The sequence below is a fragment of the Macaca nemestrina genome, chromosome 6 (assembly GCF_043159975.1).
Source record: "Macaca nemestrina isolate mMacNem1 chromosome 6, mMacNem.hap1, whole genome shotgun sequence".
Taxonomy (NCBI): Eukaryota; Metazoa; Chordata; class Mammalia; order Primates; family Cercopithecidae; genus Macaca; species Macaca nemestrina.
Window position 1 is genome coordinate 121,248,697 of NC_092130.1, and position 25,728 is coordinate 121,274,424.

The 25,728-nt window shown below is 38.5% G+C and overlaps 1 protein-coding gene across 8 annotated transcripts in view; it reads left to right on the forward strand.

Moving 5' to 3' along the window:
- The window catches only part of LOC105499370 (ARF like GTPase 15), a 437,434-nt gene that overhangs the window by 25,204 nt on the left and 386,502 nt on the right, over positions 1-25,728 (forward strand). For 2 of the 8 annotated variants that reach the window (XM_024786935.2, XM_011771919.2), the window contains exons 2-3: positions 1,743-1,760; positions 4,810-4,866. The exons of 2 other annotated variants lie outside the window; for them this stretch is intronic. In XM_024786935.2, the coding sequence (XP_024642703.1) occupies positions 4,813-4,866 (54 nt within the window). In that variant the 5' untranslated portion in view covers positions 1,743-1,760; positions 4,810-4,812. Of the gene's footprint in view, positions 1-1,742; positions 1,761-1,816; positions 4,867-25,728 lie in introns of those variants that run through there. 4 more of the 8 variants (XM_071098936.1, XM_071098940.1, XM_071098939.1 and 1 more) reach the window with 4 other exon arrangements.

A 25,728-nucleotide genomic window follows, 5' to 3' on the forward strand; every position in this document is an offset into this window, starting at 1 on the left:
GAGAATCGCTGGAACCCAGGAGTTTGAGACCAGCCTGGCCAACGTAGTGAGAACTCATCTCTACAAAAAAAATTAGCTGGGTATGGTGGCATGCACCTGTAATCCTAGCTATTTGGGAGGCTGAGGTGGGAGGACTGCTTGAGTACAGGAGGTCCAGGCAGCAGCAAGCCAAGATTGTACCACTGCACTCCAGCTTGGGTGACACAGTGAGACCCTGTCTTATAAAAAAAAAAAAAAGCCCTGCAATTTTTTTTTTCGTTTTCTTTCTTTGGACTGAGTTTTAAAATTCCCAGTGCCTGGTCAAAAGTGAAGGAATAAATTCTCTAAGGTAAGTGGTACTCATTATTTTACTCTGATAAGTTAGAAGGGGATTTCTCTCCCTCCATACTTTTGAATCAGAATTTTCAGAACGAGAACTATTCTTAACTTCAGCATTTCAGCCAAAATCTGCCTGGATATTACATATGATTTTTTAGTGATGTTTTGTAGAAGATGGGCTAACATTTTGCTGGATGAAATCTATAACTTCTGATATAATGATTTATGCTTTCATTTGGTTATTTTTGCTAGATGACTTTTCAAATCTCAGGTTATTTCTGCTAGATGGCTTTTCAAATCTTTGTGATTGAATTTCACAAAGAGATCATGTTCTAATGATGATGATTGTTATTTTTTAATAGGGAGAGGAATGATTCCTTTTTGAATACTGGTTGAACTCTTACATATTCCATGCATGGACATTTGTGGATTGCTTGGAAGTATAGATGCTCTTGGGATGCTGTTGGCACTGTTACCACTGAGAACATTTTTAGAAAATGTTGAGAAGCTTTAGCTTTGCTTTAGATTGCAAATGTTTCTCTTTGGGTAGATTATCATCATCCTTTTTCCTAATTTGAAAAAGCTATAAAATATATGCTGAGGAGCAAAATGCTCTACATTTTGTAAACAAATCCTCATTTTATTTTGTAATTAGTTAAAAAAAAATTACTTTTTTCCCATTTGGGGAAAATTACTTTCGAGTATACTAAGGGAGTTGTTAAATAATGCCCTGTTAATGTTTTCAGTGACGATATTAACAGAAGGAGATGCCAGTTCTGAAGTAGGTGGCATTTCCAAGTGTTTATTTCCAATCTGGAGGAGTGACTAAAGCATAATTGACAGACATGACCTTTACTCAGAGAGGATTCCACCCACACGGCACTTTAGCGTTCCCATGTACCTTGGAATGGGTCATCACTCTCTGTATTCCCCATTTATTGCATCTTTGCCTTCAGCCCATTTGTCTGCTATTGAGAGGAAATGCTGGATCTTTGATAACCTCGTTTGGAAATAGATGATCCAAGCTAGGGCCTCATTCGAAGGGGTTTTACTGCTCCCCTATGCCCTTTCTTGTTTTACCAGTTTTAACATACTACTTGCAGGACTCTGAAGAATTGGCTTGGCTGTCTTAACTTTTTAATTTTCATCAAGCAGAATTATAGAGGAGAAGATAATATAACTGTCATCTTGCTTTGCATCAGGATGAGGGATTGCACAGGACATCAAAATTAGAACTGTCAACTATATTGAGTATAAAAAATAGCTCTCTAAAAGAAAATTGTGTTTTTAACCCTCTGATGGAACTCAAATTATACCTTGATATCATTTTTTTGGACTGCATAGTAAATAACATTCATTTTCTGCCATCTTGTTGAAGTTTTGTTTTCTCCTTTATTTTCATGCTTACCTTTGAAATTTCTTAGGGGAAACAACAATAAACTGTAAGTAATCACATTAATTTCAAATTTAGTGTTCTTTTTCTTTTTTCTGTCTTAGGCATTCTTTTTCTATAGACCTCTCTTAAACAGATTGTAACCAATCTGTCTTGTTTTTGACATCTTTTTTGCTATTTTATTACATGAGGCAGCAAAGAAGATGAGATTTGTTTTTGAAATAATATTCTTTACTTCTTCCTCAGGCAAGACTAGATGTAGATTTGTGAGTATCACTGTAGAGGCTACTGGGCCAGAGTTTATCTGGGATAGAAAGTCATTCTTTTATTGGGAATAGTTAACTACTTATCCTTCATTCCAAGTTATGCCTTATGTCTCATGGGTTTACAGTTAAAATAGTTTCTTGCAAATACAGCATCTATACAGGGAAATAATATAATTATTTAAAATTTATTACCAGTTTATATACTGTGATCAAAGGAAGTTTGGTTATGTTTTTAAATATCTCTATGTATCCGACTCCTAGTAATTAGAGGGAAGAGGCCGTTGTTGAGAACATTATTGTTAGAATGAATTTACAAGCTGGCGCAATAGACATGCCACCTGGCCTGAGGTTGGATGTTCAAGGATAAGGCAGTATTTGTAAGGATTAGAGGTTAGAGAGAATGAGGTAATATGGTTAGTCAGAAAAAAAGTTACACAAAATAAATTGAGGGTTTTCAGGGTAATAATTTTAGCAATCCCAACAACAATACTTGTACTTTTTGAGAATATGAGAAGGAGTGGAAAGTAGGTTTTTAGTAACTGAAGAGTAAATATTTCTCCCTCTTTAAAAGATAAAGCTCATAAGAAGAGTTATTCTCTCATGATAGGTGCTAGAGCCCTTTCATATGGCAATGGGGATACCTACTTTTTTAAAACAAATGTTGCTCTCTACTGCATAGGATTAGATCAGGCCGTGAGAGACACACAACAATTTTTAAATAAGTTAGAGGGCTGAGCGCGGTGCTCATGCCTATAATCCCAGCATTTTGGGAGGCCGAGGCAGGTGGATCACTTGAGCCCAGGAGTTCGAGACCAGCCTGGGAAACATGGCAAAACCCTGTCTCTACAAAAAATTAAAATATTAACTGGGCACAGTGGCATGAGCCTGTAATCCCAGCTACTTGGGAGGCTCAGGTGGGAGGATCACTTGAGCCCAGAATGTTGAGGGTACAGTGAGTCCAGATTGTACCACTGTACTCCAGCCTGGGCAACCAAGTGAGACCCTGTCTCAGGAAACAAAAAGTTACAGGTTGATTTCTATTTCATGTACAAAGTCTGGAAGAGGAGGGAATGGCAACTCCACGGTCATTTGCATCTTTGGGTTCTCTTATCTGTATGCTCTACTTCATGTGTCCACTGTTCTCATTGTGCCCTCACAATCCAAGATTGTCACTGGAGCTACATTAAGTCTCTGTTACAGCCTGGAAAAGAAGTAGGAAAGGCAGAAGAGCAAAAAGGGGCCCTTCTCAGAGTCAGTTCCCTATAAGCATCTTTCAGTTACATCTCATTTTGAAGAACTTAGTCACAGGACAACACTTAACTCCAAGAAAAGCTGGTAAATCTTTTATTCCAGGTGGCATAAAATACGACAGTAATCTTTCAGTTGGGGAAAATAACTTTTCCAGCTTACTCAGAGTTGTTCAGTCATTCACTATTATGTTAAAAGGTACAATTTGGGGTAATTTCCAAAGGTAGGTGGGAAGAATGATCTTGGACAAGGTAATGAGCGTTCTTAGTCTTGGGCTCTGAGGACGCCAGGACATGGCCTTGGTTTGTTTTCAGTAGTGTATTTCATTCAAAATAAAACCAATAGTGTTACAGTCATGATAGTAGTAACTTCATAATAGATGTGATCATGATCCCTAGTATGAAATCATCAGCTATTTGTTTAACAATAGCACCATTGAATGTTTGGAATTATTTGAAGGTTTAGATTGAGTTTAAGTGCTTCAGGTAACAGATTGTCTTTTTAGTTTGATTTTCCATTGCTTAATTTTTATTTTTAATATCCATGTATATAGCCTTTGGCTTTCCAATCTTTTCTTTATCAAATTCCTTCAATTATACAGAGTTCAGTTTCTTGTGGATATTGTCTGAAGAGGCAAGAGCCTTTGGCAGAATGGGTCTGATGCGACTTGTTGGTCTTCCTCAAGGACTGCATCTTTGGAAGTCTTTTGGCTCCCACAGAAAGCCAAGGATCCTGTATCTCTGCCTCCTTGCCACAATGGATAAAACCATGATTGCTGAGATTTATGACATTATAAACTTTAGGGAGAAGCTTTAACTTGTCAACAATAAACCATAATAACAGTGTTCGACTGTATAAAGTTAGGGTTATTTTGACTACATACTAATTTAATGTGCTAAAAATATTTCTCTCAGTTGGGGAAAATAACTTTTTCTAAAGAAAGGAAAAGAAACCAGTAGTCATGTTTGGTATGCATGGTTTTGTGAGTGGGCATGTGTTTTAGGAATCTGAATTTGATTTTGGAGTTAGAAGTTGTGAATTCTAAGTTGAGTACTGCCATTGATATTCTGAGACCAAGGACCTCAGTTCTCTGTCAAAATTTAGCCCATTCATAACTTTCAGCATTTAACTATGAGTGTTTCCTTTTTACAGAGTTTTTTTCTATTATAATGATTGTAGACATTTATGATCTAATAAGAATTGAACTGAAAAAGAAGTGCTTAAAAAGCTACTTATAGCAGCCAAATATTTATCATTAAAATGGGATATTAGAGCCAGATTTGAAAGAAATGAAATGAAACCATTACAGTAAGTTACACTCCTTAAATGATGCTCTTGTATTAGAGGTCAAAGTATCTGCCTTATAGTCCCAAGATAAAGCCACATGCCCCAGACTTTATTATCCCTGTCTTATTTGAGTTAGCCTAGAAAACAGACGGAAGAAATTCAGCCACTTGCTCATAAAACAGATGTTGGAATATAGCAGATTGTCTTTAAAGAGGGAAACAAGAGCAAGGGGAATGAAGACAGTTCTTTGGTACAAACATTTTGTTGTAATCTCTTATTCTTATTTTAATCTTATAGAAAATGTCTGAATGTATCCAGATCTCATTTGCTGTTTGTAGAGTTGGGATTTACACGGTAAGCAATGTATATTTTTGTGGTACCACATGTTGTGAAAAATAAGTGAAGACCCTAGTGTTGGAAATCATGTGGAGTGATGGCAATTACCCTCTGCTGCTGATGGGGGTATAAATTTATACAACCACTTTGGAAAGTAATAAAGCTGAACATGAGCATATCTTGTGACTGAGCAATTCTACTCCTATGTATATAGCTCAGAGAAATTGTTGTGTAATTACCAGAAGACCTGTGTAGGAAAGGTTCCTAGTAGAAATATTCATAAAAGCAAAATGTTAGATGTAATATGAATGTCCATCAATAATAGATTGGATTAAATAATTATGGAGTCACGGATTACAATACAACAGCAAAAATATATGAAAAAATGACTGTATGAATTACAGCTTGTAATAACACACCGTGGATGTATCTCACAAACAATGTTGAATGTAAGAAACAAGTCACGGGAAAACACATGGAGTACAAATTTCATTTCTATGAAGTTCAAATGCAGTAGAACTAAGCGACACATTGTTTTAGGGTTACATATGTTGATAAACTATAAATAAAAGCAAAAATTCAGATTATGATTACCTCTAGGGTGGTAGTTCTCAACAAAGGGTGACTTTGCCCTCCAGGGGGATATATGGAGACATTTTTGGTTGTCACAGCTGGTGGTGATGGTGGTGGTATACTACTGTCATCTTGTGGGTTGAGGACAGGGGTGTTGCTAAGCATCCAAAATGTTCTGGTTAAGAATTATCTGCCCAAAATGTCAATAGCGTGAGGTTGAGAAACTGTTCTAAAGCAGTGGAGGGAAGAAAAAGTGCTTTAAAAGTTATAGTGGGCCAGGCCCGGTGGCTCACGCCTGTAATCCCAGCACTTTGGGAGGCCAAGGTGGGCAGATCACCTGAGGTCGAGAGTTTGAGACCAGCCTGGCCAACATGGTGAAACCCTGTCTCTACCAAAAATACAAAAATTAGCTGGGCGTGGTGGTGTGCACCTGTAATCCCAGCTGCTTGGGAGGCTGAGGCAGGAGAATCGCTTGAACCCAAGAAGTGGAGGTTGCAGTGAGCCAAGATCGTACCACTGCACTCCAGCCTGGGCGACAAGAGCGAAACTCAGTCTAAAAAAAAAAAAAGTTATAGTAATATTTTGGTTTTTAACTTGAATTGTGAGCACACAGTGTTTTTTTATGTTGTTCTTTAAACTATATATTTGCTTTATATACTTTTTTGTATGTAGATATTTTACAATACAACAACAAAAATGAATGTTTTAAGATGTTTGGGGATTTTTAATTTTTTTTTCCACCAGCCTGTGTCAGTTGACCCAAATGCCTTGAGCTCATTTCTTAACTTGGGATTTTGGAGATGTATCTATGTAGATGAGCATGAAGGACTTTTCTAATCAGATTAAGTGATAAAATGTCTTGACATTTTCCCTTTAGAGGCCTAGGGAGGGGATTTGGAGACTGTAGATGGGAAATATAGTAACACTTACTTTTAAAGACCAAATTATTTTCTAAGTAAGGACTTAAAAATATTTACATGAATAATCTTGTTTACTCATCTACTTTGTACAGAAGAACATATATATATGTGCACAAAATGCTTAAGGAATTTGTTTAAAATGAATGATGTAAAAATTCTGAGTAAAAGATAGGAGTGCAGCTTGTAAGTTCCTTGAGGGCAGGGAGTCTATCTTGTGTTTGTCTTTATAGCCTTTACAATACCTTGCACAACATCTGGCCCTTGGCAAATGCTCAATAGCTGTATGTCCAATTATATTAAGTTGTAGGGAGAATAATTTTCTGTTTTGCCTTTGTTTGAATATAAGAAAAAGGAGATTTTCTTATGTCTCCTATCACCTTTTGTTTTAGCTGTCTCAGATGAGTATTTGTCCCAGTTAGATGAATAGGTTGCTTGAAAGCTAAACACATTTTTTAGTTATTTTATGTGAAGTTAATTCCTGAGTCTGTTTTCCCAGATCCTCTGAGAAGCAGGTGCCAGGTTGGGATTTGCACCCAAATTAGGGGGATGTTCATGAAGTGGAAAGAGGGAGGAAACCACAAAAGGTAGAGAGAGCCTTCAGACCATGCTGTAGGTCTGACATCTGTGAAGGAAGAGTGGGAAGGAAGGAGGGATGGGGAAGAATTTTACAATGTCATGTATTCCTGAGAAGTCTTGGCTGGACGGATAGGGCTTCCCTAAGCAACGGTGCCTGTTGCTGGAGTTTTGCAACAACAGCAGTGATTCTAGTACCTCTGTACACTTGGGTGCTGGCTGGCAGCCCAACAGAAACACAATGTCTGCATGAATACCATAGTAGACCTGATGCTGTGGCAGCAAGAGGCCGTCAGTTAGTTGTGCTTCTCTAGAAAGGGAGCTCTGACTGGCATATTTCCATGGCTGCTGCAGTAAGCCAGCACAATAAGGTATTTCCATCTAGAACTTGGGAATATTAGAACTGCTGATATCAGAAATTGTATGTATGCCTCTTTGAATACCTAGCACTGAGCCTGGGCTTGAGACCTCACAGGTGTTCAGTCTCTGTTCCTGCTTATTTAATGAAGAAAGGCTGGTCATGGATTCATTCCAAGGCAGATAAAAATCGGCCCTAAAAGGAGAGAGTGTGACAATCTTAATTGTGTCCCACACAAAATTCATATGTTGAAGCCCCGACTCCTAATGTGATGATGTTTGGGGATGGGGCCTTTGGGAGATAATTAGGTTTAGATGAGGTCATGAGGATGGGGCCCTCCTGATGGGATTAGCGCTTTTATAAGAAGAGACACCAAAGGGCTTTCTTTCTCTCTCTCTCTGCCTGCCATGTGAGGACGTAGGAAGGTGGCCGTCTTTAAGCCAGGAAGAGAGCCCTTAACAGAAACTGACCAGGCTGGCACCCTGCTCTGGGACTTCCAGATTCTAGACCTGTGAGAAAATAAATTTCTGTTGTTTAAGCCACCCAGTCTAAGGTATTTTGTTTTGGCAGATTAACACAGGGAGGAGAAAAAAAAAATTCTTGTAAATTACAGCTAACATAAACAAACCAGAAAACAAAAACAAAAACAAACTCTTATTAGCTCCTGTTGGAAATAAATGCTGAGTTATAAGTAAAACAAAAAGTAGAAGAGGAAACCTAAAAAGATTATGGGTTGGTTTATGGGATGAGAAATAGTGTTAGATTGTTGAGCTGAGTTGTTTTTCTAGGTGCTTTTAATGTTATTGCCAAATAGCAGCTAGTTAAATACTTAGAAGTTAAGGAGCAAAAAGCAATATATTTTACATATTAGGAATCCATATCTGAAGTGAACAAGACCAAATTGGAACATATATAGGACAGAGACACTGAAAGCTTCCTAGGTTAAGCGTGTGATATACAGGTGAATGTATGCTACCATTAAAAAGTTTAATAAAGATCATTACTCAGAGACAACAAAGGATATCCAGTGCATGCCGTCCACCTTTCCCACTGAGGTTTGGAGTAGACAGACCTTTCTCCAGACCCTGAAAAGCAGTGATGCTTATTTAAAGGGCCTTAACTCAGGAAGATGTGGCAGGAAACTTAAGGTATAGGTAGAAAAACTTAGACATTATCAGTGGTGGAGATATGAAGGCTTCCAAAGCCCAGAACAAATTGAGACAGAGGGAAGCAGATAAAAAGCAACAAACAAACAAACAAGCAAGCAAACAAACAAAACAATCTTTAAAACCAAGCATCTGCTCCAAGGAGATAACTCTGTACTTACAGCACAGGAGATAGTGTTATTATCCTAATGTAATGTAGGGATGTTTCACAAAGAAGTAATTTAGTTTCTGAAACAAAAGGAGTCCTGTTATATGGATCTGTTTTGGGTCTTAAGCAACATTCATTTGGTTCTGTTCAGGAGGAAGGAGGGGACGTAAATTTAGGCCAAGAGTTTATACTACAATTGTGGTTCTATGATTTTATGAAATCCTGGCAATGAAAACAGGCCATGCTTAAGAATGTGATCTTGAAGTGAACCGTCTACAGTCAGGCATAGATGAGCTCCAGGCCAGAGGGACGCATAAGGGCATTGCTTTGGAATTCTCTTAGGAATGTCAGGGTAAGCATTTTCCAAAGGTGTTGCGCCGAGACTTCTCTGATTTGGGAGCTATAATACAACCATCATGGAGCAGAAGCACAATGGTGGGCAATTAGCTGGTGCCGACAAGAAGCAGGTTAAGGGAGCAGTGATAATTTTTGCTTCTAGTGACCTTTCTGTGGGTTGTGGACCCTTTTGGCCAACATTGAATGGACCAGATGAATGAAGCTAAGGCCAGTGAATCTTGCCCTTCTCCAGGAATGGTACTGTTTGAAGCACACCAAAGCCACAAGGGTGACTGGTTTTCTGTACCCAACAGCTGCATGAACTAAAATTGAAACAAGTGATGGAGGTTTGAACTAAATAATACCAGGAGAATATCCTGCATGGTTACAGATTTTGGTTATCAATAAGAGCTTTAAAAACTCTTTAAATTCTTCTTTGGTCTTTGCAGAAATTATTGAATGTGTTTTACTAGCAGAGAAAGCATTCATCCTTCAAAACAATAACAGTAAAAATGGCATTCAGTTTCATCTTGAGATGAAGAGTCATTTGCTAGTGGGTATAAATCATCCTTTTTATCTAGTTACAAGATTTGCTTGTACCTACTCATATTCAATTTCTGTGACTTCTTTTTTGCTGGGGGAGGGAGGCAGGGGAGTTAACTTTGTGATTACAATAAAAAGACAAAACAATTGTATGTTATTATTAGTATTACTACTGATAATGTTAGTAACAACATTATTAATAAGATTGTATATTATTAAAATTGCTTATTTCCATTTAGCTCTTTAGGTCTGGACAAATCCTACCCTAGTTCCGTTGGGTTATTACAATATACAGTGCTACATGTAAGGACACTGTATTAGTTTCCTATGGATGTTGTAACAAATTATCACAAACTTTGTGGCTTAAAACAACATAGATTCTCTTATAATTCTGGAGGTCAGAAGGCTGAAGTGGGTTTCACTGGGCTAAAATCAAGGTGTTGGCTGAGCTGTGTTCTTTCTGGATGTTCTCGGGAGGAATCCTTTTTTTGCCCCTTTGAGCTTTTAGCAGCTATCTGCATTCCTCAGCTCACGGCCCCTTCTGGCAATGCCATACTTCTAACTTTTGCTTCCATTATCACATCTCCTCTATGACTCTGACACTCATGTCTCCCTCTTTATAAGGACGCTTGTGATGAAGGTGGGCCTACATGAATAATCCAGAAGAATCTCCCATCTCATGATCCTTAATCATATCTGCAAAGTTCGTTTTGCCATGTAAAATAACATATTCACAGTTTCCCGGGATTAGGAAATGAACGTCTTGGGGTTGTGATGGTAATTGACTCTATGGGGGACATTATTCTGCCTACCATAAGCATCAAAGAGGAAAGTATACTTTCCTCTTAGTACAATCTGTCTTAGTACAATCTGTACTTAGTACAGTACAGATCTGTACTTAGATCTGTACTTAGTACGATCTTAGGACTTAGTACAATCTGTCCTCTCCTAGAGAAGAAAGAAAACCAGCATAGCCTAGTTCTAATGCTGGGTGTAGAATGTTGTCATCATATATAACACCAAGGTTAAAAATTTGTCAGATAGATCGGAAGTCTTGCACTCTGCAAATACTGGTTCTAGCAACAAATTAAAGAGCAGATTTAATATATGACCATTTGGTGGGGAGTGGTATTAACTGTACCTGTTTATTATGCCCCTTGGAGATTCCAGCATAAGCATTTATTGTAAACTGTGTGGAATGCTGAGATGTCTGCAGTCATTATAAAGGAATGAAAAACTCTAAAACAAAGTGATCCACACCTTAATTACATAAATTCTGCATAATCATACATTTTAATGATTTGAATGGAAGTGAATTAAGATGTTGGCTTGGCTGTTTTTATAAAGACCAAAATAATAGTAGCTTAAGTAGAATAAGTTTGTCATATAAAAATCCAAGCTGGCCTGGCATGATGGTGTGTGCCAGTAGTCTCAGCTACTCAGGAGGCTGAGCCCAGGAGTTCAAGTCCAGCCTGGGCAACATAGCAAGAACTTGTCTCTAAAAATAGTAATAAAATAATATAAAATTTTAAATTTAAACCAGGAGTCACTTTGGAATCTAGCTCTTTGCTTCATGAGTCAGGAGCTCAGGCTCTTTCTAGCTTGTTGTTCTTCCATTGCCTCAGTGGTCCTGCTCATGTGCAGGCTGCGGGTGGTTCACCACTCCTGTATGTTTGTTTATTCTGCGGGAAAGAGAAAGTGGAGACCAACTAATTCCCTTCTGTGGGCATGATCTGGAAATCACAGACATCACGTCCCCTCACATCCCAGTTGCCAGAACTTAAGGCATGTGATGATACACGACTACCAAAGAAGCTTGGAAAGGTGAACTCTAGTAAGCATCCAAGACTCTGGGGGTTCTACTGCTAAGGGGGCATATAGAATGGATATTGGGGACAGTCAGTCATCTTTTTCACAAGGAAATGAGCGAAGGCAGTTTGATCTGAGATTCAGCCAACAGACGGTGCAGTGTACCTCAAAGACAGTGTGTAGGCAGAGAGTCAGTGTTGCCTGTAGCCATTGTCAGGCACACACTGAATGAGCACATAGTGTGGCAGCAAGACTGGTTTTGTGTTATGTGGCAAATCTAGCTTCTGGTTGGATTGATAATTGAGACTCTATGGGCCAAGATTGAATCTAGTGTTTTCTTTATATCAATATAGTATATGTGTTTTTGCCCACAGGCACATGAACACACATAGTTAGAGTTGTTCCTGGCAGTTTTATTTCGGTGGGTATAAGTGAGGGGTTATATGTTTTATAACCTAGGAAATGAGAGTTTATAAAGGTCTTTTTTTTTTTTTGAAATGGAGTCTCGCTCTGTCACCCGGACTGGAGTGCAGTGGGGCAATCTGGGCTCACAGCAACCCCTGCCTCCTGGGTTCAAGCAGTTCTCTTGCCTCAGCCTCCTGAGTAGCTGGAATTACAGGTGTGCGCCACCATGCCTGGCTGATTTTTGTATCGTTAGTACAGACGGGTTTCACCATGTTGTTCAGACTGGTCTGGAACTCCTGACCTTGCGATCTACCCGCCTCGGTCTCCCAAAGTGCTGGGGATTACAGGCATGAGCCACCATGCCTGGCCTAAATGTTTTCTTTCTTACCTTTAGTAAGCAAAATAATGTTCTCAAGTAGAGTGAGAACATCTGGCTAGCATACCACCTTTCTAGCAGGGGAATTTAAAATTTTAGGTTTAATGCACCTATCGAGAGCCACAAATATCCCTCCTAATTTCTATTTTTACAGTAAAATAGTTACACTGTGAAATACATAAGATTGATAGGACTGCTGTATTTTTCTTTATCATGTTTTGAAATTAGAGTCCAGGCAAGAACAAGATAAAATCTGTTTGGTTTAGGTGTTTTATTCTGGGGAATGCAGAATGTATCCTTTTCTCTCAAGATCAGGGCTTCTCTGCCACATGCCTTTGTTATTCCAGCACAAGTCCCCTTGGGTGGCCCTTCGGTTGAGTCTGACCCAGCATGAGCCCACTCTCTTTCTGCCCCTTAACCTGCTCATGCCCTGGGCTCCTTTTTCTCAGTGACTGGCACCACAGCCCATTCAGCTGCCAAGCCAGGAACTAGACTCAATCCATAGTACTCCCCTGCCTCATCATCCTAGCAGTCCCCAAGTTTGATCTCTCCTACCCTAGTTGCCGCGCCTCTCTGTCATTACCTGGATTCCAGTGCCAGCATTCCTTGCTTAGAAAGACCTAACGGCCTCCTTTGAACTCTAGAGCCTTTCATCAGCCAAAGTACATCTATTGCACTGTCTTAGAATTGCCTGGTCATTTTTCTGTAACTCACGTCTCACTGTAAGCACAGTAAGGACAGTGACGATGTTAGTCAGTTTCTCTGTTCCCCTCCCCCAGCATCTGGTGGCTCTTCACCATCATCATGGTCATGATCACCACTGACATTTGCCGAGCTTTGCTGAGCACTTCTTAAGGGTTAAGCTGTGTCTGTGCTAAGGCTTTTATAGACAAACTCACTGAACTAGGTATAACCTTTTGAAGAAGGTACTGTAATATTATTATCTTCATTTTACTGAGAGGACATGGCGTGGTTAGATGTCTTTTCCACCTGGTAGAGAGAGGATTTTGAGGCAGAATTTGATACATTCTTAGCCACCACACACTGTTGTTATCCGGATAGTAGGTATTCAATATGAATTTATTGAATTTAATCTGGAATAACTTCTCAACATTTTTTGTCTTTTATTCCTTGACATTTTTGAAGAGGCCCAGGCCAGTTGTTTTACAGAATTTCTTTCAGTTTAGATTTGTCTAATTGTTTCTTCATGATTAGGTTAAGATTAAACATTTTGGACAGGAATATTCCATAGGTGACATTGTATACCTCTCAGTGCATCTCAACAGGAGCACAGGGTGCCAGTTTATCCCATCGTTGGTGTTGATTTTTTAAGTTCATAATCAACCGAAATTTCAGAGGCTGGTAATTTCTGGCTTTACCCCAAATTTATGGACTGTACCCTATTTAGAACCTACTATATCTCTTATTTGTTCACTACACAATCTATTTTTTATTGTATCTTTATAGCATGTTTAGCGTTTGGATATGGGACTATGTAAGTTTAGTATGGTTTGCTGAACTTTGGAATGTTTTTATAATCATAATATTTTGATCAAGATGGAACCTTAGAATTTTCCTCTCATTTGGATTAGAATGTTAATTCTATACTAGGTAGTTCTTGTGGCTAGACTGTTGCACTTTTGAAGGCAGATTTAAGAGTTCCACTTCCATGTGGTCCAGCCAGCATTCTTCTGTGTCACTCTCAGAGGTCTCCTTACTCTGCTAGCTGCCTTTACTTTCAGGGATTAATGGTATGAAATAGTGGCTATCGAATTGCAAGCATATTACCACAAGTGGAAAATAAGTTCTAATTATGTATTCTATATTAACTTCATATAGGAAAAAATGATTTTTACCTCCGACTGTAGATGTCCTAATGATAATTTAAAAAGGCACCACAGAAGAGGGAGTGGGAAATTGACTAGCTACGTGAGGATCATCCTTTACAAAGCGCCATTGTGAGGTTTCTTTTGGTAATTATAAATTGTAGCTGTGTGTTTAGGTGGAGAGGCTTTTTTCTTGATAAGAAACATTTGGGGTTATTTAACTTAGGAACTTAAAATACTTTTAATTTTGCAATTTAAATGACATGGTGGCCTTTGATTTTCACCAAGAGTATATCTGATTGATGGAAATTTCCACCCTAGGAATTGTACATTTTTGTGCACTTTCTTTTCATGGATGGTTGACTTTGTTTTCTTGACAAACCTTTAGTGTTTTATCCTCTGAACTAGTACTTTTTTTCTTGATAGGAAGAATAATTTGTTTTTGTCAATGATTAAAAATTATCCTAGAATGCAGTCACTGCCAAGGATGTGGTTTACTCCTATGCATAGTTTGGGGACAAAATTATGTTTTAAACTTTAAGGCTGGGCACGCTGGCTCACGCCTGTAATCTCAGAACTTTGGGAAGCCAAGGCAGGAGGATCGCTTAAGGCCAGGAGTTTGAGACCAGCCTGGGGAACATAGCAAAACCTGGTTTTCAAAAAATTAACAACAACAACAACAACACAACAACAACAAAAGCCAAGAGTGGTGGCACACACCTGTAGTCCTAGCTATTCAGGAAGCTGAGACAGAAGGATCTCTTGAGCCAGGAGTTTGAGGCTGTGGCAAGTTACGATTACACCACTGCATTCCAGCCGGAGCAACAGAGAAAGGCCCTGTGTCTTAAAAAAAATTAAAATACATAAATAAATAAATAAATAAATAAATAAATAAATAAATGTTAAGCATAGCCAGTAGATTAATATTACATATGCAGAGGAGAATCTGCTTGACCCTGGTGATGATTTGATCTTTGCTTTGTAGAACTTAAACTTATTTAAACAGTGACTTAACATATTGCATAAGGTAAATCTGAATGAGAGGTTTATGCTTATTGTATAGTGTGTAGGATCAGTCTGCATCCTCTCTATTCTTTTGGGTTTAGCTAAGGTTCTGGCATGTAGTAAGCACTTCCTAGCTCTTTGTAGACTAAGTTGACATAATAGAGTTCTCCAGAGAGAATCAAAAGGATATATATATATATATATGGTGAGTAGATTCTGTATCCATGAATTCAACCAACCACCATTGAAAATATTTGAAAACAAATTTGCATTCGTACCCAACATGTGTAGACATTTTTCCTTGTCATTCCCTAAACAATGTTTCCCAAACAGGGTAACTATTTACATAGCGTTTGTATTGTATCGGGTACTCTAAGTTATCTAGAGATGATTTAAAGTATGTAGGAGGATGTGCACAGGTTATATGCAAATATGATACCATTTTATATCTAGATTTGAGCATCTGTGGATTTTGATATCTGAAGGAGGTCTTGGAACCAATTCCCCATGGATACTGAGGGACAACTGTACCACTGTTTAGATATATAAGAGGGGATTTATTAGGGGAATTAGCTTATGTGATTATAGAGTCTGAGAAGTTCCACAACAGGCCATCTGCAAGCTGGAGACTGTGGGATGCTGGTAGTGTGGCTCAGTTCAAGTCCCCAGGGCCTCAGAACCAGGAAAGCCAATGTTGTAACTTTCAGTCCAAGGCTGAAGGCCGGGCAAGCCAGGGAGCCACTGATGTAAACCTTGGAGTCCAAAGGCCTGGGACCCTGGAGTTCTGTTGTCCAAGGCAGGGGACGAGATAGAATGACACAGTCACCTTTTTCCTGTTTCTGTACTGTCTTCACCACCATCCACCAGATTGGATGGTGCCTGTCCACATTGAGGGTGGATCTTCCCCACCTAGTCCACTCAGACTCACATGCCAGTCTCCTCTGGAAACACCATCCCAGGCACATCCCAAAACAATGCCTTATAGGTTTCCAGATATTCCTTAATCCAGTCTCATTGGCATTTCAAATTAAGTATTACAGTGGGAATACAGTTCTTTGCAGTAGAGAGAACAGCAGGCCACAGGAGGCTCCGGCAGGTGGCTGTAGCACCCAACACAGACCTAACAGATTGTGTGCTTCCTTTAGAAGGGCCGTGAGGTTAGGGGATTTCTTGTTTTGTTCACTGCTGTATCTCCAGTGCCTAGATAAGTGTCTGGCATGTTGCAAGTGCTTAATACATGTTTGTGGAATGAATGCATGAATGAACAGAGCCCCAGTTAGTGTGTCGAAACCAGGATACACATGCCCCTGGGGATACATGGGCATTCTAAGTTATGGTAGGTAAGCAGTGATAGAAGTCTAAGAAAATCAGTGTTCATTTGTGTGGATTCTACTTTATCACCATCCCTTTCATGACTACTCTATTTTCAGTTAGGAGAGAAAGGCACTACTCTCTCATCCTAAATCTTGGTGCATTGGCCTTGGATATAAAAACCTCCAGGGCATAAGCCAAAGGAAAAACTCAAAATATGGTATTGGTGTTGAGAAAGTGAGTGACTCTAATATTACCAGATAACAAACCATTTTCAGTTCTTTGCTTTCGATAAAATAAAATATACTCAAATTGTCAGCTGATCTTTAAAAATATTGATAATTCATATGTAATTTTTTGTTACATAACTAGGAAGAAGTCCAAAGAATTGAATGATTTCACAGTCGCTAAACTTCTATTCCTATTTTATTTATGAGAGCAGGTTTCTTATATTTTATATCTACATTAAAAAATATGAAAAATAGGAATAGAACTGATGCTGAACTATATGTCATTCTAATGATAAATAATAATCCTCAGGCTGGGTGCTGTGGCTCACGCCTGTAATCCCAGCACTTTGGGAGACCGAGGCAGGTGGATCACGAGGTCAGGCGTTGGAGACCAGCCTGGCCAACACAGTAAAACCCCGTCTCTATTAAAAATACAAAAAATTAGCTGGGCGTGGTGGTGGGCGCCTGTAATCCCAGCCACTCAGGAGGCTGAGGCAGGAGAATCGTTTGAACCTGGGAGGTGGAGGTTGCAGTGAGCCGAGATTGCACCACTGCACTCCAGCCCAGGTGACAGTGTGAGACTCCATCTCAAAATAAATTTTAAAAAAATCCTCTATGTTACGTAAATAAAAACATAACCTACCCATCTCATTAAGAGATGTATTACTGAAAAGTTTTACTTTTTATACTATAATGGATTTATCAACATTTATTGTATATCAATTGTGGACCAATAATAATTTTAGGAACTTAGTCCATAAGAGAAAATTTAAAAATATTTAAAACTTATGGTCACAGGAAATGTAAGTTGTAAGATTTCCATTATATACACAGTTCATTTGTGGGGGAGCATGATAGAGTGATCAGTAAAAGATTTACAAGCATAAAAATATGTGATTGAAGTTCTGCTGGTGTATGGAAAAGATGTGTGAATTCAAGAAAAAATTAAAAAAGGATATACGACTGAAGAGGAGCTTGTTCTTTTTTTTAAAAAAATAAGTAATGTTTTTCAAATCTCTGTGATACTTAGCTTTTTATCCATGTAAGGGAATGATTAACAGTTTTATTTATAAATCTGGATATTTATAACAGGTTGGAAATTATGTTCTTATGCAACTTGTCAAACTAGATGTCATCTTAAAAATGGATAAGTGAGTATAAGTATATAGCTTCAGAATATTAGTGCAGAGGATGCGGGAACAATCAATTTCGAGGTGCACTGCTTTAAAACACAGCTCCAGCCAGGCGCGGTGGCTCATGCCTGTAATCCCAGCACTTTGGGAGGCTGAGGCGGGCAGATCACGAGGTCTGGAGATCGAGACCATCCTGGCTAACAGTGTGAAACCCCGTCTCTACTAAAAATACAAAAAATTAGCCGGGTGTGGTGGTGGGCTAGTCCCCGCTACTCAGGAGGCTGAGGCAGGGGAATCGCTTGAACCCGGGAGGCAGAGGTTGCAGTGAGCTGAGATTGCACCACTGCACTCCAGCCTGGGAGACAGAGCGAGACCCCATCTCAAAACAAACAAACAAAAACAAAAACACAGTTCCATCCCCAGGGAGTGATTCTGTAGCTCTGTGTTGGGATACAGGAATCCACCATTTAATACATATTCAGATGATTCTGCTGCCTAAAAATCTTTGAACACAGATACAGGGAATATATGGAAATTACTTTTTGTCTGCCTGAAAATAGAGCCAGTTATATTTTGCTTCTCACGTGTGTGTGCATTTTATTGTTAGTAATGTGATGGCAAGAAGCTTGCTTTTTTGGGTCATCTTCTATTGCTGCTGCTCGTTGTGTTTTAGTATCTCACATGGTTTTCCTGTAAGTTCATTTCATCTTCTAACTCTTCAAGATAAAAGCATTTTCCTGATGTCTTCTTGAGACTATCACAATTTTGTTATTTTAAAGATGATTTGTTCTTTAGGTTAATTGACTATATTTCTAAATACTGACATTTCAAATCCTTTTATGTTCTGTTTTCTTTTTGCTCAGTGAAGGTTATATGGTTTTCAGCCCCATGTATAAACCGAGATCTGAATATTGAATAACCAAACTTTTAGTTGAAGTAACAGGAACCCACTTAAACCACTAAATACAGACAGAGAATAGATTTTTCCGGTTTCTGGGATTTCTCATGAAATCCAAAAGCAAGGACATACCCATACTCAGGAAGATTTGAAACCAAAACCAGGAGGTCTTAGTGACATACTCTGGGATTTTTGTCTCTACTTTGTGATTTTTCTCCACACATCTACTTCTTTCTCAACAAACTGACATTTTTCCTGCTACTTTGCCTACAAAGCAGGCGGAAGCTGGTCCCAAGGTCATCTATTATGTACAGCCATGGGGAGAGGTCTGCTCTCATTTCCAACTCTGAATTCCCAAGAGGTGGATTTTCCTAACCCTGTTCTAATCAGTTGAGGTGGGATTCTGTTATTCAAATATGGCTGCTATGACTCTGGGACTAGTTAAGATGCTTAGGTTCAAAAGGTGTTGCTGCAGCTGGTAGTTAATGAAGTTAGTCTGTCTCTCTTTCATACATTTTAAGTTCGAGGCAAAGCAGTAAGCCTGACATGGAGCGGTTTAGAACAGGAGATCTGAAATGAAAACTGGATGTATTTAGTAGTTCTGTGACTTTGGGTAAGTCACTTAACATCTCTGAACCTCCGCATTCTCATCTGTAAATACGAATAGTAATAGTTCCAACCTCATAGGGTTGTGGTGGAGGTTAAACGAGACTTAATATGGAACCTGATATATAGTAACTCTTTCGTAAGTGTCAGCCATCATTCTAAAACTCATACACAAAGTCAGTTTGTAGTGTTTTATAAAATGTGTTAAGGAGCTTTCTTTAAGTATGTCTGTCTAAATACAAATGTTTCTAAATATATGGAATAGATGTGCTTGTAAACATAAACAGAAAATCTGACTATAAAAACTTTTGTTTCATTGACATTTTCTTGGCAAACTTAGCTACAATAGTTACATTTTTTATATAAATTTGAAAGAGCATGATAGAAAGTACCATAAAAGTGCAAAATCTGAAATAATTCAGAGTCCCTCTTCAATTTAAAAAGAATCACTGTGATACATTCAATTGCAAAGTGCCTGAATAGAGCTCATAGATGTTGCCATTGGCTGAACCTTATTGCTGGCAGAATTTTTGAAAGTGTACCGTGCTCTTACTTTAATATTTATGATTATTTAAGATTGTTTTTATGTCCCCTAAAATGTCCTGTAAGTGGTCTTTAAAGTGGCAGCACTCGTGCTCAAAAAGATTTTCTTTTAAAGTCAATAACTTTCTAAAGGAAACTAGGTGAGTTAAAACGTCGTGCAGAAGGCTAGACAACCACTACATTCCAGGAAGAGTATTTTGTAAAATACAACGATTGTACTAAAAACATTAAAAGTGGTATTAAAGCAAAAATGTTGAAAGGAATCAGCAAAAAGAGTTGGATTTTTTTAAGGGGAAGTCTGATTTATATTTTTATTTAAAAAAAATTACAGCAGGGAGTTGATGTCATGAGCCATGCTTGAAAAAGATGACCTTGGGGCAAAGATCCTGCAACCAGGGTGATCAGTCGGTTCATTCAGTCAGTATTGAACATTTAACTATGGCATGGTACTTGAGGCAGTTGGCATAAAACCCTAAACAAAGAGAAAATCTCTCCCCTTGTAGAGTTTACATTCTAATGGGGAGAGACATACTAAACAATAAAGATGCTAAGTAAACTACATATCGTATGTTAGATGATAATTGCTTTGGGGAAAAAATAGCACATGATAAAGGGGTTGTGAGTACAGAGGAGGAAGTTGCATTATGAAATAGGTGGTCAAGGTAGGCTTCACGGAGAAGGTGAGATTTGAGAGAAGTCTTGAAGGAGTGAGGGAGTTAGCCATGTGGATATATAGAGAAGAATGCCCCTGGCAGAAGGAACAGCCTATGCAAAGGTCCTAAGACAGGAGCACTTCTGTGTTTGAGGAATTTGTAGGAGCCAATGGCTGGAGCTGAAAGAGTAGGGTGAGTGATTGAGAGAATAGGGGAGATGGAGGTTAGGAAATAAGAGGCCAGATCATCTAGGGCTTTGAGGCCTTTTTAAGGACTTTGGCTTTTGCTCTGAGTGACTGGGGGTGTCTCACAGAGTTTTGAGTAGGGAACAATATTGACTAACTTGCATTTTTAAAGGATCACTCTGGCTGCTGTTTTGAGAATAGACTAACCTAGGGTAAGATTTAAGCTGGGAGGCCAGTGAGGTATTATAGCTATTGTAGAGTTGAATTTAGTTTGAACCAGTGTGGTAGGGGTGGAGGTGACAAGTGGTCAGAATATGGATATATTTTGGAGCCTGAATCAATAGAATTTCCTAGTGGATTGGATGTGGGGAAGAATGAAGAGAGGAGTCAAGGATTCATATGGGGGCTTTTTAGCGGGGAGAAAGGATGTGATTTTCATCAACTGAAATGGAGGATGTATTGAGCAGCTTTCAGAGGGAAGACCTAAAATCCTCAGGAGGCTTGTGCAGTAATCTAGGCAAAAGATGATTAGGTCCTTAATGGTGGAGGGAATGAAAAGGTGGAGACAGAGTCAAGAAACTTTGTAGATGTTCATTAATCAGGTATTCTGTGATATATTGAAGGAGTTGGTAGAGGTAAAAATGGAGAGGTTGGAGTTTAACATGACTTAACAATTTGGTGGTCAGAAGAAATGAGTGGATGCTAATGCTTTTAACTGCGACAGGGGACACATAGAAGGAGTAATTTGGGGAGCAAAGAAGATGATCTTGCAACTAAGTGTGTGAGTTGGAGGTGCCATGTTGGAAATACATTTTTGCAGCCTAAAAGCAGTATTAGAAATGGGGGGTTGTATGGGTGGGGTTGCTGTCTGTTTGGTTCACTACTCTATCCCTGTTGCTCAGAATATTGCCTCATCCAAAGTAAGCATTCAATGATCATTTTTCAGATGGATGGATGCAATTTTGGAAGTCATCCAAATGGAGAGGGTTGCTGTTTTACCCTTTTGGCCTCATTGGTTCAATAGATGGCTTGCTCCTGCTTCCTGTTTCCTTTCTTCGTGGAAACATAGGTTTATAGACAATAATGGGCTAGGAAGCATACATACATGCATCTTCCTTATTATTTTACACTCTATGATTAAAACGCTCCCTTTCCCCTTCAGCCCTTATCTTTTTAAATTGTGTGACTCCCTTTTGTTTTTCTGTCTACACCGTAGGGGGAGAAAAATCTTTAAACAAAAGTTGCTTCATTGTGTCTTACTTTTATCTACTCTTTTTTTATTTGTTAACAGTGACAGTGGTTAAAGGGAGATTCGAACTGCCATTTGACTTCAGGTTTATCTGCACAGGTTCAAAATGCAAATTATTAATTACAGTTGTGTTATTACAAAACCACTAGTGATATTAGAATTCCTTTTTTGCATTTCTAGTTTTTATAAATGAGTAATTCACTTCAGCCTGTGATTAATACTTTAAAAAAACCTCTAAAATACTGTACTATGCTACAGGGCCTGCAGTCTCTGCCTTAACATTTTCCCACCAATGGTGGCAGCAAAGTGGAAAATTTGCCATATTGTTATCCTACTTTCCCACCCCATCCAAATGAATTCAACCTGGATGAGAAGATAAGCCAGAAGTTTTACTGCCCAGTGACTCCCTTTGTGCCTATTATGTTCCCAAATACTTTTTGTTGCTAGTGCCTGGCAAACAGAATTAAAGTGCTGTTCATTCCACTGAATTTCATTATCTGGTTTCCTGTTTAAACCTTTAATACAAAAGAAATACAAATGGAAATTTTTTTGTGGGGAAAAAATAAGTGAATTTAGAAATTAGATAAAACTTTTAAAAGTTTGGAACATGAAAAGTATTTATTTTAATGAGATCATATGAGGAGTACAAGAAGGGGCTCTCAGCTCTGCTTGGCAAAAGGATCAATACACTTTGCCATTATTTCACTTAATAGAGATAGGAGAAAATAATTATTAGCTACAACAAGAAGAAATAACAGAACTAGCAACCTCTAGCCATAGCATATGAAGTAGAAATATAGTTATTAACAAAGGAATGAAAATAGGTAACTGGAGTTTGATCAGTTTTTTAGGGAAGAGGCAGTTTTTCAGTAATAGGTTCTTTGAGAGTCTCAAAATCAATTCCATAAAGGCAGACAGTTTTGTGGATCACAAAGGCAGATTCTGATTCAGGCCCTGCTGTTTAATTGAATGACCTTGGGTAAAGTATTTTATAATCTGGGCCTTCTCTTCTGAAAAACATTGAGTTTGAATGAAATTCTCACTAAAATAACTCCCAGTTGTGCTTCTTAAGAGTCCAGTCTTGGCTATAAAGCAGCATTGAAACCAGAGGTTTACATGGTGGCTTGGATCTTGGGGATGAAAATGTTGTTAAGAGACAGGAATATACATTTTAATCTAAGATTGTGTGTGGGAGGTGGATGGTTTATATACCGAAAGGTTTATTAGGAAAATAGACTTCTTAAATGAGAGGGGTTGAAATACCAGATCCTTCAGAGAAATGGCCCTTTACTTACATGTGAGTATTTATTTCAAATGTTCATATTTTTCCATTGATTTAATGATTTTTAGAAAAGATCTTATATTGAAAACATACATTATCCCAGATAAACTTAGTCTACTAACTAAATAATTGGATGATTAATTTAACTTAGCACATTATCCTCTGGAACACATTAATGTGAAACTTCAAATTGATGAGAACCAAGTTTACCAGCATGTCATTGGAATTTTTGCTTGTTCATTCCTGGATGATATGAGCAAATGACCCCTACCCTCCCGAAAAAACGGTGTGGTCATGGGGGGTGGGGGGAGTGTGTGTAAGATCTGATTCAGTAACCCATATAACAGGTAAGTATGGAAACATTCACTTATCTGTCCTGAGCCTCAATTTTCTGCTGTATAAATATAAAGGACTTGACTAGATATTCTCTGAGGATATTTTCAGTACATATGCTATATCATTACAAATCATCATAATAATAAAACCTAGACTTCTGAAGTTCTCTGGGTTTTTTTTTTGTTGCATATTTAGTCCCAATATTAACATACCCAACATATGTCCAGTTCAGTATGACAAATAACTATTGAGTATCTACTATATGTCATTTAAAGTGGTTGGCCCTGAAAGCAGGACAGCATCTTGACCCTTCAGGAATCTACCGATGATTTTAGAAGACCTTTCTGAGTTAGCTTAATATATTTGAGCAGGGTGACATACCTTATCAAAAATCCTACCTAGTGAATTCCCATGGTTCGTGAAATGTAAGTACTAGATCACTTAAAAACAAACTGTGGTCTATTAATGGGTGCAGCTGGCAAGGAAGAAAGTGTTAATACCTATAGAATATCATAGTCCTGGTGTCTTCCCATAGGATGGATGTGGCAGGCAATGCTGTGTTGCTGTGATGTTAGTGACCAGTTGTGCCATGTCTCTCCTACTGGGTCTATAAGGAAACTCATGGTGAAGTTACCCTCTGTCATTCTCATACTTCCCCATGACATTCTCACATTTCCCCACTTGCAGCCCCTCATTCCTCACAAATGAGAGCAGGACCTGCTACCTACTGGCCTGTCTTCTAGTTTAGATCAGAAGCAGGGGGAACTAATTTTTTTTTCTTTGGCTCATACTGTTAAAGCCTATCCAGAAAAGCATGGAATTTACTCATTATCCAGGCTACATTCCAAGTTCTGAGATTGGGATACCTGGGGGATTGGTGGTGTCAATTAATGATTGAGTATAGGAATGTAAGTGCCAACAGATAGTCATATGACTTTGGACACATTTGTCACTCGTCCTAATCTGCTTCTGTAAAACAAGAGGGCTGGACTGCAGCGTGGAAGATGTCTGTGATTTCTGTGTTCAGAAGAATGCTCCTTGAGTCACTGTAGAGAGTTTCATCCTGTTTAGAGCACTCTGCCCTCTTGAGATAGGAAAAATATGCCTTTTATAAAGAATTTTTTCAAATCAGGGTTGAAACCAGTAGGACTTTTATTTCTTTGTTAAGTGGTAAGTCAGCCTAACTAGAGCCCTATGGTCTCTTGGCATTTATGTCTACGTGGAGCATAGTGATCTTTGAGTTGGGTTAATATGAATGGAGCTTCTAGGACTTGGTCAACTCTTAAATTAGTTCCTGAGGTACCAAAAGTGACACACCAGACTCTGAACAGCATAGACATGTCAAAAGAAAACAATTTGGAATTATGGAATTCATTTTAATGAATCTGTAATGTCAAATAGAGTGGTGACTTAGTACCTGTGTAATTGTTACGATAATGGTTGAAGGAATCATACTTTCATCCTATCTACCCTGGTTCTTCCTTTTCTGCTAGGACAGAGAATCTGGTTTGCATTGAAGCTCAGAGTGGCTCTGAGTAGGAGTAGGACAAAGAAAGAAAGAAGAGTGCAGAGCACAGGATGTCCATTCCAGAGTGGCACTGTTAGAGATGCGCATGCTGATTACCTCACGGTAGCATGGCCAGGGGAACATTAACGTGCTTTAATAAATGTGCTTTCCTCTGAGACTATGGGCTTGGACAGTGGTTTGCATCACTCTTGAAATCTGACACATTCAGGGTTTATTTGGGGAAATTATTTCAGGTTGACGAATGAATTCTAGCATTTCCTGCATTCCTGTTTGTATTAACCAAATCAGTTGTAACAGTAAAAGGGGTGGAAATTCTAAGTGTTTTGGGTAGACATCCTTTTCCATGATTTTTTAAATATTGGGTATCTGTATAACAGTCAAGTTGCTGACCAGGAATGAAAAGGATTTTTGCTCATTGTAAAGCAGTGTTACCATTTTGCTATGATGTTGTAAGACCGTGTGATAATGTTATATACTACTGATTGTCCTATTTGTCAGATAGCACATTACTTGGCCATTCGTTATGCCTGTATGTTCTCTGAGATACAGAAGACTTGTTGTAGTCATTTACCTCCCCTGCAGTGTAGGGGTCTATAGATATGGTTGATTTTTGGATGTCTGAATTTTGATGACCTCCCAACCATGAAAATCTGTTAAAATCCTGGACTGTTTCTTTTTTCCACTCATCTCTAACCTGTTTCTTTCACTTGCCATCACTTCAGGGAATTTCAACTAGTTTCAGTATTGGGAAGGAGAAGATGTGTGAGATAAATAAGCTAATAGAAATATTGAGTTGCTGCAAAATCACATCCTCATTCCTGGAAAGAAATGATTTAGGGATGATTTGTAGTTTTCCAGTTTCCTTATATATCTATTCCTCTGGCATGA